Raw genomic sequence first — 14,588 nt, 5'->3', positions numbered from 1 at the left:
TTAGATTTTTCTATTTAGTGTCTCTTTCGCTTTGCAATACAAACACGCCTCGCGCGCAGGCGTAACACGAAGCGGTTGCTTCGCTTGTCCACACTGACGAGTACTGACGACTGTTAGTTGTTGGTGGGTAGGTAGGAATGAACGCAAATGAGTGTTCTGACGAATAGGAAAAAGGCGATAATAATGAAAGTGACATAAGGAGCTACCATAAAATATTGAGCCACAATAATATGAAAAAAAATACGAAAGGTAAAATTAAGGAAGAAACAGAATTTCAAATGTTTATGTCATCTACTATTACTCCAATAAAGAGAAATGCGTTGGAGATGTGGGATGACATGAAGGCATTATTTCCCAGGCTTCATAATTTAGCTATGATCTATTTGCCTGTCGTGGCAACTTCCGTGCCTAGCGAGCGGTTATTCTCTGAAGCTGGAGCTACAATTTCTCAGGAGAGAAACCACTTACTGGGCACCAGGTTGTCAAATTTATTATTTTTAAATTCTCTGTTAAAAAAATGAATACTTGTTTTCTGCTAAAATAAAATAATTATTATTCTTAAAAAGTAAATATTAAAAATTGTGTCTCATTTCTGCAAAAAAACATCGATATATCGTTCATAAACCTCGATGTTTCTAATATGGATGTTTTTTATGAGCGATGTTGCATCCCTAGGGGTGAAGAAGTATCTTCAGGGGAAACAAAGCCGACAAGATGAAGACAGTGGGAAAAGACAACCATGAACGAAACAAGAGAAAAAGAAGACGCAATTCGGGATATCAGTATACGTCTGCGAAAACTAAGAAGATTATCAATACGCCAGAAATTGGCTTGCCTTGTGACTGTAAAAATAAATGCAGGGAGAAATTGCAAGGTAACCATGAATACCTATTTACAAAATTTGGAAAATTGGGATCATTCTATCTGCGAAATATCTATCTTTTTAGTTGTAAAAAAGCCAAAAATAAGAAAAGGTCATACAACAAAAAATAATGTTTCCAGAAGAAAGTTTATCGCTGATTATTTAGTTAATATGAAAGACGAGGAAAAAAAGTATGCAAAACCGAATTCTTGAGTATTCACGGTCTTTAGAAATCTCGGGGAAAAGGTGAAATAATTCTTAAAATGAAGGTAGGAGAAGCTATGGTTCCTGAATCTGATAGGTGTGGTTAGGTTACTAGATTTTATACAGATTTTTATGTGCACTGGCGTAGAGAACAAAATATCAATCCAGTCGAAGAGAGCTCTCATAGAAAAATATTCTGTATTCATAGGATTCAAACTACCAAAATCAGATACCTACAAGACTTGCGATGAGACGGACATTAAAAGGCTGCAAAAGAAGGTAATAATACAGAGTAAGAAACAAGCTAATTATATATTTGAACCTGTACCAAGTTCGAGCTGTTCGAGTTAGTAAAAGAAAAAAGTTACAATAAATCACAGAAATTTTGTTCCGATCGAAAAACGCCATAAACTTCTAACACCTGTTATTTATTCACCAAAAGGTTGACTAGATATTATTCAAAAAGCAAACAAGAAAACCTTTTTGTTTTTACAAAAATGACTTAAAAAGATTTTTCTTCTTTTCAAGCTTTACTAATATAAAAAAAGTACAGAATTTAGAATTTGCAGGAACTTACAGTTTCTTTTTAAATCAAAAAATTTGTGGTCATGTGTAGACCTGCACTAATAAGTTTGTCAGGTATTAAACCTAAATATAACGAGCCATTAAAAATGGCAGAAAAAAATTAGAAATGTACAAATATGATTGCCTTATGTACCTATCATGCATTTTATACTCAACTAAATATAGCTATTGACGCTTAAGATGAAAAGGTTGAAATTTTAGATGAGTAACATTGTATTTCTTTTGTTATTTTTATATTCAGTTTAGTTTAAGCAAAAACATGTTGAGCCATGTTTTTTCTAAAATAAATTCTATTTTTTGTGAAAAACTTGTTTTTTTGATAATAGTTGCTAATTTTTTTCCTTTGTCTACATTATATATTAACAAAATTTAGAATATGTACATTAAACCCAATTCTTAAAGATTTTTTCAAAACTTTAAGCTGTAATATCTCAACTTTTGGATTTTGAGGCTTACCATTGTATTGCTCTAAGGTCTTCAATTATATATCATCACATACAGAAGGGGTTGAAGCCATGGGACCGAGCACGTAGAGGTTCCGCAAAATTACTAATTTGATCATTTATTTTAGCAATACAAGACGTGTATTAAATAACGAGACTGGTGGTATAAAATTTAATTTTGATATCTTAATATATAAAAATTCAGTGTCCGTGTATATATTCCGAATGAACTCAACAACGATTCAACTGCTTATCATGAAAGTTGGCATATATATGTAATTTGGTCCAACTTAAATGATGGATAGTTATTATTCAAGTTAATGGTCACAATAATTTATAATAATCCGATCATCAACGTTGATTGTTGTTATTAATCGTAGTTTCCATAAGTCTAGAACAGATGGCGCCTTAAGCATATTTCTTTACAGAGAACCGCCCTTTGCACCTTATAGATGTCGCCACACTTTAATGTGATATATTTTCTTAGGCTATTCACTATACATGTCTTATTTTGCCTATTCCACTTAACGTCACTCCTTTCAAATCATTCTTCATTTTGTCTTCGTTGCCTACATTACTTCGAATATTTTTTTTACTTCTAGCTTACAGTTATTCAGAGAACAGCGAAATTCATTCACATTAAAAATTCAATACTATTTTTAGTAACATGCCACCCAAAAAATCCAACCTTAATGCCCGTAGCAAGAAGACTCGATGTGCACGTGTTGAAAGAGCTCATGACTGAGGCGAACAGAGAGAAGAAAGAAATGCAGCTCAAAGAATTCACACAGCTGAAATTCGTGCACGAGAACAGAAAATGTATTGAGAACCAGGGTGGCACGTCAACAACATATAGATTCATATAGAGAACAAAACCGAGAAAATCATCGAACCAACCGCGCAGTAACACGTCGATCATTTGTTCGTCTTGCATTTAATTATGAACCAGACATCAATGACTCGGCTGATTCCAAAGTTACTATTGGTGCGATGGACAAAATATGCAATTATTGTCAGGCGTTAAAATTTCGCAATGAAACACCCGGCATGTGTTGCGCATCAGGAAAACTTGTATTGTCACCACTCCCTACTCCACCTGAATCTGAACACGAAAATTTAATTCTTGCTTCCAAATGACGTCGTTTGGAGCATCCAAAGTTTGTGATTTGCCATTTGTCGTAATTTTGAGACAATATTCAAAATTCCAGGCCAGGTATGTCATAAAATTGGATCATTGATGCCAATGCCAAATGAAGATCCAAAATTTCTTCAGATCAGGCAATTGTGAAGAATATGTAACAACTTAATGACAGTATAATTTCATTGAACAAGCAGAAGAGAGAGCAATTGTCATTACAATTATTTCAAATCAATCAGTCAAAGCAACGCGTGGCCGGGTCTGCTAGTTATGTATATTTTTTTATTATCACCTTCAATATAGACCCCCTCCTCTATTCCTACAGCATTTACAGCAGAATCTGCCCTTGGTTAGCAATAGGTTATAAATTAAGATTGTTTGTTGCTAATCGCTGATACGTTTTGTACAAACATTGCTAATCGCCGGTAGATTTTGTCTCCCTGGGAATACTATACGCCCTATTGTCAATAGGAGGCAGGATTTGCCTTGACGTTGCTAATCAGCAGTATGTTTTATTTACACACGTATTATTGCATCATCTTGTTTTGTGAGTCGTGTGTTTCTGTTTTATTTTTCGCGTGGTGTAGTCAGTGTTTCTTGATTATTATTATGAATACTTATTTGAAATTTCCAACAAACTTTCGACATAAAGTGGTAAATCAATCGAAAGAAAAAACAGTGTTATGGACTGACATTAAGTCTAGTGAAGAATGTATTCAGTGGATATTAGAATCTGCTGCAAAAAATGTCATACTTGACCAAAGACAACATAATGCAAATTAACGAATGCAGTTTTCAAATAATCAGTAGCAAGTGTGAGCAACTATTTTATGATATCCGCATATGCATGGGGCATTGCACATGTGCAAGTGGAATCTTCGGAAAACTCTGTAAGCATCAGGCTACTGTGTTTTCTTTTTATTCTGATCCTATTGGAACTGAGGCTAATGATAGATACTCGATGACAGTTAGGACATTAGGAGATAACGCCAAGGAAATGGATTTTTATGCACCGCTTGTTGAAAGTAAATCCATCAGCTGCTCAAATAATCCAGATTTAAATGAAATAGGTTTGAATTATAAAAATTATGATGCTGTAAATGAAAATATTGAAACACTGTCAGTTCCAGAAAGCAAAAATACTAATGATAATGTGTTTGAAAATTTCCTAGATGCACTACAAGAACAACATACTAAGTTTGGTACATGTAAAGTACTTTCGAACAGATGTTTAAAAAGGCTGAATAAAACTAAAACGAAAAATAGTTGGGATACGTTTTTAAGTACGTAAGTACGCTCTCATTCTTTGTCAATTCCTATAGATTCAGCAATTGCAAGAATACTCAGCCGACGGTTAGATCGAATAAGATTACAGACTTTTTCAATATTTTTATCGGATTTGGACGTGGAAGGACGACCTTTAAGTAAATAATCTTCAACATTTTCTAGACCACTTTGAAAACGCTTAAACGAATTAAAAAATACGTGGATGCGACAAACACTCATTGCCATACACTTCTTTCTATAAATTATAAGCTTCAGTTGCAGTTTTTCCAAGTTTCATGTGAAATTTCCCAAAAATCTGTTGTTCTACATTTACTTCAATTATTTTTACGGCAAAACATCAAATCCCCTCACTACAAACGAAATTGGCTTTAGGATAAACAGCTGACAGTCGCTAGCTTGTGGCACATGCGTACATTTTCTGTAGCAGCGCTAGTCTCGTTACTTAATAGTTACACCTCGTATTGAGTCTACAGTAAAATTTGTATTTTTTCCAAAAATTACTTGGGAATTTAAATAAAATGAATGAATTAACGTAATTTAATCCAAACACTAATTTTTTACTGTAATAATTTTATACTCTAAATAATAATAAATTCTATATTCTATGCATTCGAAATGTTAATGATAATTTAGAAGTGCGAGTAAATGAATGATCTACAACTTATAGCATTTTGTTAATTATAGCAAATCATTCCTCTTATCAAACCTCAACCCGAATCGATTAATAATACAAATAATTTATTAATACCTTTGAAAATGCTTAATTGGATCGTTGGATCAGATATGATCGAAACTTTTCCGAACGTTTATACAGTGTGTCCCACGACGAGTTAAAACTATCTGTATATGGCAAAATACTTATAGTAAAATCATGAAAACTTCTACGTTTTGGATTTTCGGATACGGTCTTTTCAACTAAAATATTTTCAAAGATGACCGACTTCCGGTAGAACTGTAACTTTGTTATTTTAAATAGAACACCCTGTATATTAATATATTTTTGAAATCTACGTGAATTGTTGTGAACTTTTTCGTAATAAATTTGACCGTTGCAGACCCTTATAAATTATTTTTTTATGAGGATATGAAAATGGTTTCTGTTCGGTTGCTTTTAGCAAACTCAGATGTATCTGAATCTATGTTGAAATTTTTTTCATTTTAACAAGGAGTGTATAAAAATTGTTCAAAGTTTAACTTCATAAATATCAAATTTCTTCATTTTTTTAAATAGAACCAGCCGGTTTTTTCTAATTATATGCATTCAGGGGTAAAGGGGTAAAAAATAAAGGCATTAAATTGAGAACGAGCCATTTTAACGATTTTCGAAAGTATCAACAATTGACTAATGACAGTTAAATAAGTGTCATTTATTACAGAGCCTAATAAAAGTATACATAAAAAATTAAAACTTGTTAAAAAATACAATAATAATTTAAAACCTCAAATATCTCGTAAACGACTAAAAGTTGGATTAGGATTAGTAAATACAATTTGATTTCACAGACCTTGACAATATAAAAAAAAATATTTTTTTATTTCTTAGTGCTCGTATCAACGGGTCAAAATAAAATTTAAATTACACCTGCATCTCTAAAAATTTACAGAAAACATGTAATATCTGGATAACGGTAAGGTTTAGGTATAGGAATGCATTAAAATAGAAAAAACCGTGTGGTTCTATTTAGAAAAATGAAGAAATTTGATATTTATAAAGTTGAAATTTGAACACTTTTTATACACACCCTGCATACCATGCAAAATTTTTCAACATAGATTCAATACGTCTGAGCTTACTAAAACCAACCGAGCAGAAACCATTTTCATATCTTTAAGGGTATCCTCGTAAAAAAATAATTTATAAGGGTCTCCAATCGTCAAATTTTTTCCAAAAAAAATTAATAACCCAAAAAGTATGCCTTTTTCGAAAAAAGTTTTTAGACAAAAGTATACTAAAATTTTACGTATATTTAAAAAATTTCCATTTAAAATAACAAAGTTACAGTCGAAGAAGTGGAAGTTTTCATGATTTTAATATTTTGCCATATACAGATAGTTTTAACTCGTCGTGGGACACACTGTATATAGCCTACCGATTGCTTGTGACGATACTTATAGCGAATTGTGAAGCAGAAAGTTTTGAAGAAAATAAAAAATGTACTTTGCTCTACAATGTTAAATGAACGATTGTCGTCATTAACAAGGCTGTGCATAGAAAATGAGTTGTTACAGAATATGAATTTTGATTAGATAATTCAAAATTTTACCTCGACTAATTCGAGAAAGAAGTTTATTAAATAAAAATTTACCTGTATAGTTTATGAAATAGGATTTGAATTTATTTTTACTCCTAATTGATATTTAATTTGAAACTAATATATTACATTTAAAAGAGTTCAAGCTGATTTTGATTTCCTCAAGTTGGCCCCGGGTAGATTTTAGCCCCAGGCCCCACTACTTCTTAACCCGACGCTGATCACATATTCAACAATTCCAATAAATAGTTATTAACACTGCATCGGTAACGCAGAGTATCACATATCCCAGCTAACTTTAAAATTGTATAACAATCGGCTAACATACACAAGCCTCGCGAGTCCTCGAATATTTTCGTTTTATATTTGTTAACGTGCAGCAACGTGCTTATTTCGATAGACAGTGAACTGTCGTAGGAGTTTATGCATGTTTATTACCCCATCCACCTCATACCCCAAAGTACGTTTAGTGTTTATAAAGATGTTGGTGTCGTACAGGGTATATTCTAAGAAATTTTTAAACTACCCGACGCGGTCCTTGTACAAAAACTTAAAAAAATTTCCCTCCAGAATAACGCGAAAATAAAAAGTAAATTAAATATAAGTAATTACGATTAAGTAATTAATATTCGTATCAGATTTTGCCTATACGCGTTGCTTCTTTCGTTTCTATTGTTTAATTTCCGCTCGCCACCTCAGTGGCGCTTTCGACGGTCATGTAGCAGTCGGACCATTTGCATTCCATAAGGCACGCGCACAATCATAGCCTAAAAGCGAGAATGTTTGGCTAGATGGTTGGTACTTTCTACAGCTGTGAGCTTCATACTGATATATGAGATTCAATTAATTCTAATAAAACATGCAAGATAATCGAAAGTGGTGTTTTAAATCATCTCAGTGTGAAAGTGAAAACATAACCTAATAATAAGTTTTATAGGTCCCAATTCTAATAATCCAGATGATTCAAATGCTGACGATATACTTTACGAATCACAAAATGACGCCAAAAATGAACAACAAGAAAGCAAAGGAATAAGTAAACCATCGAAAGCAACGCAAGCTTTTAGTGAAAATTAAAATTTTGTCAAGAGAAAGGAACTTTTGAATCATTTTCACAGCAATGGGGAGCACTACGTTAAATGCAATGTTGTTTTCATTTCCTGACGTTGTAAAGCTGAATTCATCCAATAACATTACGACTGAGAAAGGCACGAAGTTCAGGGATGCAATTGTAGAGCACATGAAAAGTCAAGTGCACAAAGAATGTCTCAAATCTTACAGGCAGTCCAAATTAAAACCTCATGGAATCTTAGAAGGAATCCCATCGGACGTTGTATAGCTGAAGCTTATTCTTTATTAGCTCAAAAAATTGGAAATCTATTGATCCACGTATATGGGAGCACAAAAAATTGACTCTTTCAGCAAACACTTTTCCAGTCAGAGTTGTGATGAATTCTTTAGGCGAAAATTATGATTTAAATGATACTACTACAATCTTTAAATTTCAATATGTCAATCCAAGCACTGTTGAAGAACTTTTAGAAATTATTTTTAAATGTGATAGGCCAAATTTGTTGTGTACTATGAATAAAACTTCGGCTATTTCATTACATTGTGACGGATCGGTAGACAGAACACAAGTTGACAAAATTTACACTATGGCTAAAACTATTTCACTGATGAGCTTTATTTTCTTGGCACATCTGAATTACAAGAACCGGATGCAAAAGGACTTTTCAATGCTGTTATAAATGGATGTACGACGACGATTGGATCAGAAAAGTTAACAAACATTATGAAAAATATTTCGTCACTAGTTACGAATGGAGCCTCCGTGAATACAGGTGAAAAATAAGGTCTATGGTACCTTTTGCAAGAATATGTAAAAAGTCTTACACCAGTCTTTACCACCAATTCTGAAAATATGTGTTGTGCACAGGTAAAATAATCCACATATTCGATCATTTCACTAACTAGACATACAGTAAAAAAACTTTGATACTTTTTAGGTCTGAATTATTCTGAGGCTAACGAGTAAAACTGTACCTGAGATAAGAAAGATGATCCAAGAATCATCTTCGATCGCTTCTTTCTTTTACGTAAGTGGCTTACGCACGGAAGAATTGATTGATTTGGCAAAGACAAAATGTCCCCAGTTAGTGAGTCTAACTGAGTATCATGATATTATGATATAAGAATCATCTTCGACCTCGTTATTAGATATGACGAAGTACTCGAATCAAGTGTGTAAGAAGTTGAAAGAATTGGAAACGAAACCTGTTGCTGGTGGTTGGATAGCAGCTTTGAATGAGCAACCTATAAATACCAACGAAATTTTTAATTTGAAAGGAATCCAGTTAACAGAAATGAAACGTCGTTCAGTTAAACATAATTTGTACGTGTCTGAAAGAAGAAATATTGAAGCTAAATGTTTTTAAGCTTTAGAATCGTTTATAAATCGTACACAGCAAAGGTTCGATCAAGTCCAGCAGTTTACATCGTTTCCTCCATCTTTGGTCATTGAAACCTTGCATAAAGTGATTGCTGAAGATCTAAATTTGTCAAACTTATCTATGGAGTACAATGAAATAATTGATATGGAATTACACACACATACACACACTTGAACGATTTACCTCTAAAAGATGTAATAAAAAAATTAATCAAACTAGATAATTATCCAAATATTACTAAAGTGTTCGCACTGATTGCAGCTGCTAAGCCTCACATTCATTTAAATACGCCTGCTCTATGTTCATAGGACCCCAAACCAGCAATCGTGGAATGGATGAATAAGAAAGAATGACGCGCTAAAAATTGTCCTAAGGCCAAGGATCAGGATTGGTTTCGTGGGGTCTTTGATGCTTCTACGAAGTCATCAGAACACAAGAATGTAAAAGAACCAGCAGCGTTGAAGATTCGTCGTTTCTAATTTTTTTTATTGTGTTGTTTTCTTGCCTGTTTATTACTATATAATACAGTAAGTAACTAAGTCGTGATTTGATGGTAAGTCCCCGTTTTACGCGGTTTTTCATTTTGATTGCCGCTCGCATCGACTCTCTTGCTCCGCCCTCTCAGTGTTCAGTTTGCGACAAGTTTAAAAGTGTTCCGCGTGGAATTGTTTTACGCACGTAGTGCGTCGATCTGAAAGAACGAAAAATGAGTCATTTGAGCCTAACAAGAAAAGAAAAACACTGTCTTTTGAGTGTAAACTGAATATAATTAAAGACTTTGAAACAAAAATTGAAATTTGTGAATTGGCAAAGAAATGTGACCTACCGGAATCAACAGTCCGAACAATTATAAAAGGTAAAGAAAAAATTATGAATGCTGTGAAAGACTCTCAATCTTTGAATTCAAGTATCATCCTTAAGCGTCACGGTATTATCGTACAGATGGAAACATTACAAAAGTCATGGTGTGATAATCAAGTAAGAGTGAACAATTGTCTTTTTGATCAAAATACAGTGTGTTTTCAAGCAAAGCAGATTTTTGAAAAACTAAAAGAAGCTTGGGAGGCAGGTAAAATGAAGTGTTTAAAGCTAGTAACGGCTGTTTCAGCCGATTTAAGAGTCGTTCCAATTGGCATAGCATCGCAAAGAGTGGAAAAGCGGCAACCGCTGATAAAGAAGCTGCATCTCTCTATTCAGAAAAACTCAAAATAATGATAGATGAAGGTGGCTACAAGAGCCAAACCATTTTCAATGTAGATGAAACCGGTCTTTTTTGGAAGAAAATACCTAAAAGAACTTTTATTGCACGTGAAAAGAAAACTTTTTCAGGTTTTAAAGCCGCCAAGGATCGACAGTAATGGTTGGTGCGAATACAGCTGGATATTGTAAATTGAAAACTCTCTTAGTTTATTGCTCAGAAAATCCAAGAGCCTTAAAAAATAAAACTAAAGCTAGTTTTCCTGTCATTTAGAATTCTAATGCGAAAGCTTGGGTGACAACTTCTCTTTTTGCCCAACATTTTATTCCTGAAGTCGAACGTTACTGACAATTAAAAGAAATCCCATTTAAAGTGATGCTACTAATTGAAAATGCACCTGGTCAACCTTCCGCAACTCTAATTTATTTCGATCCACGTGTGGAAGTTATATTTTTGCTACCAAACACTACCAGTTTGTTTCAACCAATGGACCAGGGATGAGCTTTCTGTTAAAAACTTTTGGAATCAATTCAATGTAAGAATCTTGGAATAAGGTTTCACAAAAAACTCTCCATGGTGTCTGGAAAAAACTGTGTCCATTTTTTTCACCACTAAAACCCAAGGAGAATCAGTTTCAGATCCTGAAGAAATCAATAGCATAAAAGAAGAAGTGATCGATATCGCCAAACAATTAAATTTAGAGGTCGATAATGATGACGTTCAAGAATTGCTAGATTTACACAATCAAGAGCTAATAATTGACGAAGTTATAGAAATGCGTAAGTATGAGCAAGTCATTGAACAAATTGATTCGCTAGAACCAGTTGAATCGGTAAATCAAATGACAATTGCACCATCCACTCAATTGAAAAGGGGTTACAAATTTTAGAAAAAATAGATTCTAATGAAGAACGCGTTTCTACTACAAAACGGGGAATAAAAAAATTACTGGTATGCTACGAGGAAATTTTGTGTGAGAAGAAAAAAAACTTAACTCGTCAGGCAACATTGTTAGAATATATGAAGCCTTCGACATCTAAATAACTTCGGTTTAGGTTACTCTATTTATAACAATGTAAATTGTTTTATTATCTTACACTTTATTAAATATTTTTCTTCTAAATTATTGTTTTCTTTGAACTCTGGTCTCGATTAAACATACTTTATATGTATTTATTCCCAAAGTTGAACCCCGACTTACGCGAATTCGACTTACACGGCAATCGCTCGGTCCCACCTACTGTACTGCAGTTTAATAAAGAAGAACTTTCTCATTATTCATATTTGGGAGAGTTATCATGGAATTCTAGAATTGTTAAGCCTACTTTTTTTGAATTTTTGTGTGTACCTATATTATTTACACTTTATCTATATATACAATTGTTTACTTGCACTTCACAACTTTGATTGTGCAATTGTTAACTTTTATGTATGTCTTTCCCACCTTTTAATTTTGCTCTCGTGCTATAGGATAGTGTATACATAAAATAGATGTAATTGATGCGCTCTACAGCAATTACAATGTTTCATATAATAGTCGTAGAAGGCCTTTGTCAGTATTTTTCTTATCGTATCAAACACTACATTCAAAACAAACACAATCTCATACGCCACTGTACCCATATAATAAAAAAATATCACCATACTGATGCCGGGTTAATACTAACTGCTTTAGTGAAAAAAGTATATTATTGATAGGTTCATTAGTACTAAGTACCAGAAAGATGAAAATGATAATCCTAACTATAATAAAACAAGTTCCAAGATGTATTTTTTAACAATTGAAGTAATTATGTCAAATTTCAAATTACAACAAAACTTCATACTTGCTTATTATATACAAAATGTTGATAAAGGACTTATGGTTTATTCAAGTTTCCTAAATCGAAAACAGTTTCATCATCTTCATCATCATCGAGTGGTAAGGGTTTCATTTCCACATCTGACTTACGGCCTCTTACACCATATTTTTTTATAATTGGCATTTTGTTCCTTCTAAAAAGTAATGAGAAATTATTATAAACCAATTGTTTTAAAACGTTCCAGACTTTACATTCATTGCACATATAATTTAGAATGAATAGAACATCTGGGAAAATAACGCATTCCAAATGAGTTTGGAAAAAAAGCAACAAGCTTTATTACCACATAACAAAATTGTAGTTAAATCTGAATATCATTTTTTCACTCTACATCTTTTGATAATATGAAAGCTCATCTACAAAATTGATACTGGTCGATGCTCTTAATTTTTGTATGTAATTTGGTTGAAACTTGTCTTATGTTTCTTTAGACAATGTTTGAGTAGGTTGCACTAATCTATTAGCTTTTTTTGGCTCAAATGATGTTTACCAGTTTCTTGCTAAATAATGTAAGGTGTACCATATACACTCCTCACATTTTCTTATTACTCAATATGTTACTACCCGATTCACATTTTGCTCATTGAACAAATTAATAATTCCAATTTTGAGCAACTAAACTATATATACAAGTTTGTAGATTTCATACACTTTATTGATTGACCTTGAAATTTGTTAATATAGTGAAACATTATTTGTTTACTCATTGTAATTGTGATATAAACAAATAAACTCTAATTAAATAACCATGTTAAATGGGTATATTTGGTTAAAATCGACTAAAATATTCTGGGGGTACCATGATATCAAATCCAAAATTTTAGTAGACAAAGTATATATATAACATTAACTGACAGTAGTGCCGCAAGTCAAAATATTCTATTTAATCTTCATCAAGTACTTTCATTTATTTATAATTGGAATTGTATACAGGATCAGATCTTAGAACCTGCTTTCCTTTATAGGAAATCTTTGAAAACCCACCCTCACATGCCAGTATTATGCACACAGCTTTGTTAGAATGTTAAATTTTGTCTCTTTGGTTCTACTCATAATAAATTTACAATCACACTACTAAGTTACCCCTTTTTGTACTAATGTGTCAGCTACTGTAATTTATTTTCAATTTTTAATTTCACTTTAATCAAATAACTGCATTTGTATACTTATTACCTCATATAATAATAGCAAGAAGCAAATATATTTGAACATTATTAGATGTGTATTGGATAATCATTATATACTATAACATATAATGAAATTAAAAATTGTTCATGTAACAACCCTTTCAATTACACAGATCCCGCACTTCGTGATTTTTTTATTTCTCATAGTAAAATCTAAATAGAGGATAAAATATGTCAAATAATATTTCGAGTACATTAAAGCTGTGGAAAAAGGTGCACGCCAGTTTCAATTAAAATAATATTTACACGGGGACACAGAGAAAGGATTATCCTAAATGTAATAACCTCATATAAATTTGCATTAGATAAATATCCACACATTTTGTATTTTGTTTAGGTTATGTATTTTGTACTACACCTTAGTACAACGTTACAAACTCATTAGCTCATTTTATTATAGTTCGAGTTTCAAGATACACTAAAGTTATATCTAGGCAGCAACTACATGCATAAAATTTGATGTTTATTATTGAATATATAAAATTACCGTCTTTGCTTGATATTAAAATAAGCAAATTATATAAAAAAAATTACCTGTATGTCTTACAAGCTATATATACAATAAATATTAAACCTATTCCAACAAAAACTAAAATTCCTCTAATCACAGCTCCGGATTCAACATCTGAATTGTTACTTTCATTGTCAGGTAACAAATTTTTCTGTTTATCATCTATATTATTATTTTCATTTACGTGCTGAGCATTTTGTGCCACAGTGTTCTTAGAACTTGAATTATTAGTTATATTAGAATTTGAATTAACTTGAGCAAATGTTTCTATTTGGACAAGTTCTCCGATCAAATTTATAGTCAGGAATATGGAAATAAACAAAAGTTCGTGATTTGTCGTTGCCATTTCTATATAATATATAACATTGTTAACAACAACATTAAAGAAAAATTTTTTTATTAAAAAATTTTTAATCTTTTGACATTGACACGTGTGTCGAGGTTAACTTTTAGTTTTCCTCTTTTTCATATATAGGATTATATCTGGCATCCTAAATATATAAACCTGTGGAAAAATTAAAATATAGTATACGGCCAGAAGATCATTAAAGTATTACTTGTTTAAAAACGTATTTCATACTGAACAACAGTTCAAAATTCTCTATT

The 14,588-nt window shown here is 32.2% G+C and overlaps 1 protein-coding gene across 2 annotated transcripts; it reads right to left on the bottom strand.

The window, feature by feature from the left end:
* Window positions 1–9,682: 9,682 nt before the first annotated feature.
* On the bottom strand, window positions 9,683–14,546 carry LOC130447952 (putative uncharacterized protein DDB_G0291786). Of its 2 annotated transcripts, none has more exons than XM_056785030.1 (3): window positions 14,006–14,546; window positions 12,253–12,417; window positions 9,683–9,915 (listed from the first exon to the last, which is right to left on the bottom strand). In XM_056785030.1, the coding sequence occupies exons 1-2, from the start codon at window positions 14,326–14,328 to the stop codon at window positions 12,282–12,284; spliced, it is 459 nt and encodes a 152-aa protein (XP_056641008.1). In that variant the 5' UTR covers window positions 14,329–14,546; the 3' UTR covers window positions 9,683–9,915; window positions 12,253–12,281. The 2 variants fall into 2 exon arrangements, with proteins under 2 accessions (XP_056641008.1, XP_056641007.1); XM_056785029.1 differs by having other exon boundaries at window positions 12,249–12,417; window positions 14,006–14,454.
* Between the last annotated feature and the right edge of the window lie 42 nt (window positions 14,547–14,588).

Source organism: Diorhabda sublineata, chromosome 8 (assembly GCF_026230105.1).
Source record: "Diorhabda sublineata isolate icDioSubl1.1 chromosome 8, icDioSubl1.1, whole genome shotgun sequence".
NCBI lineage: Eukaryota > Metazoa > Arthropoda > Insecta > Coleoptera > Chrysomelidae > Diorhabda > Diorhabda sublineata.
Note: the sequence above shows the minus strand (reverse complement) of the source record. Positions and strands in the feature narration are given on the sequence as shown.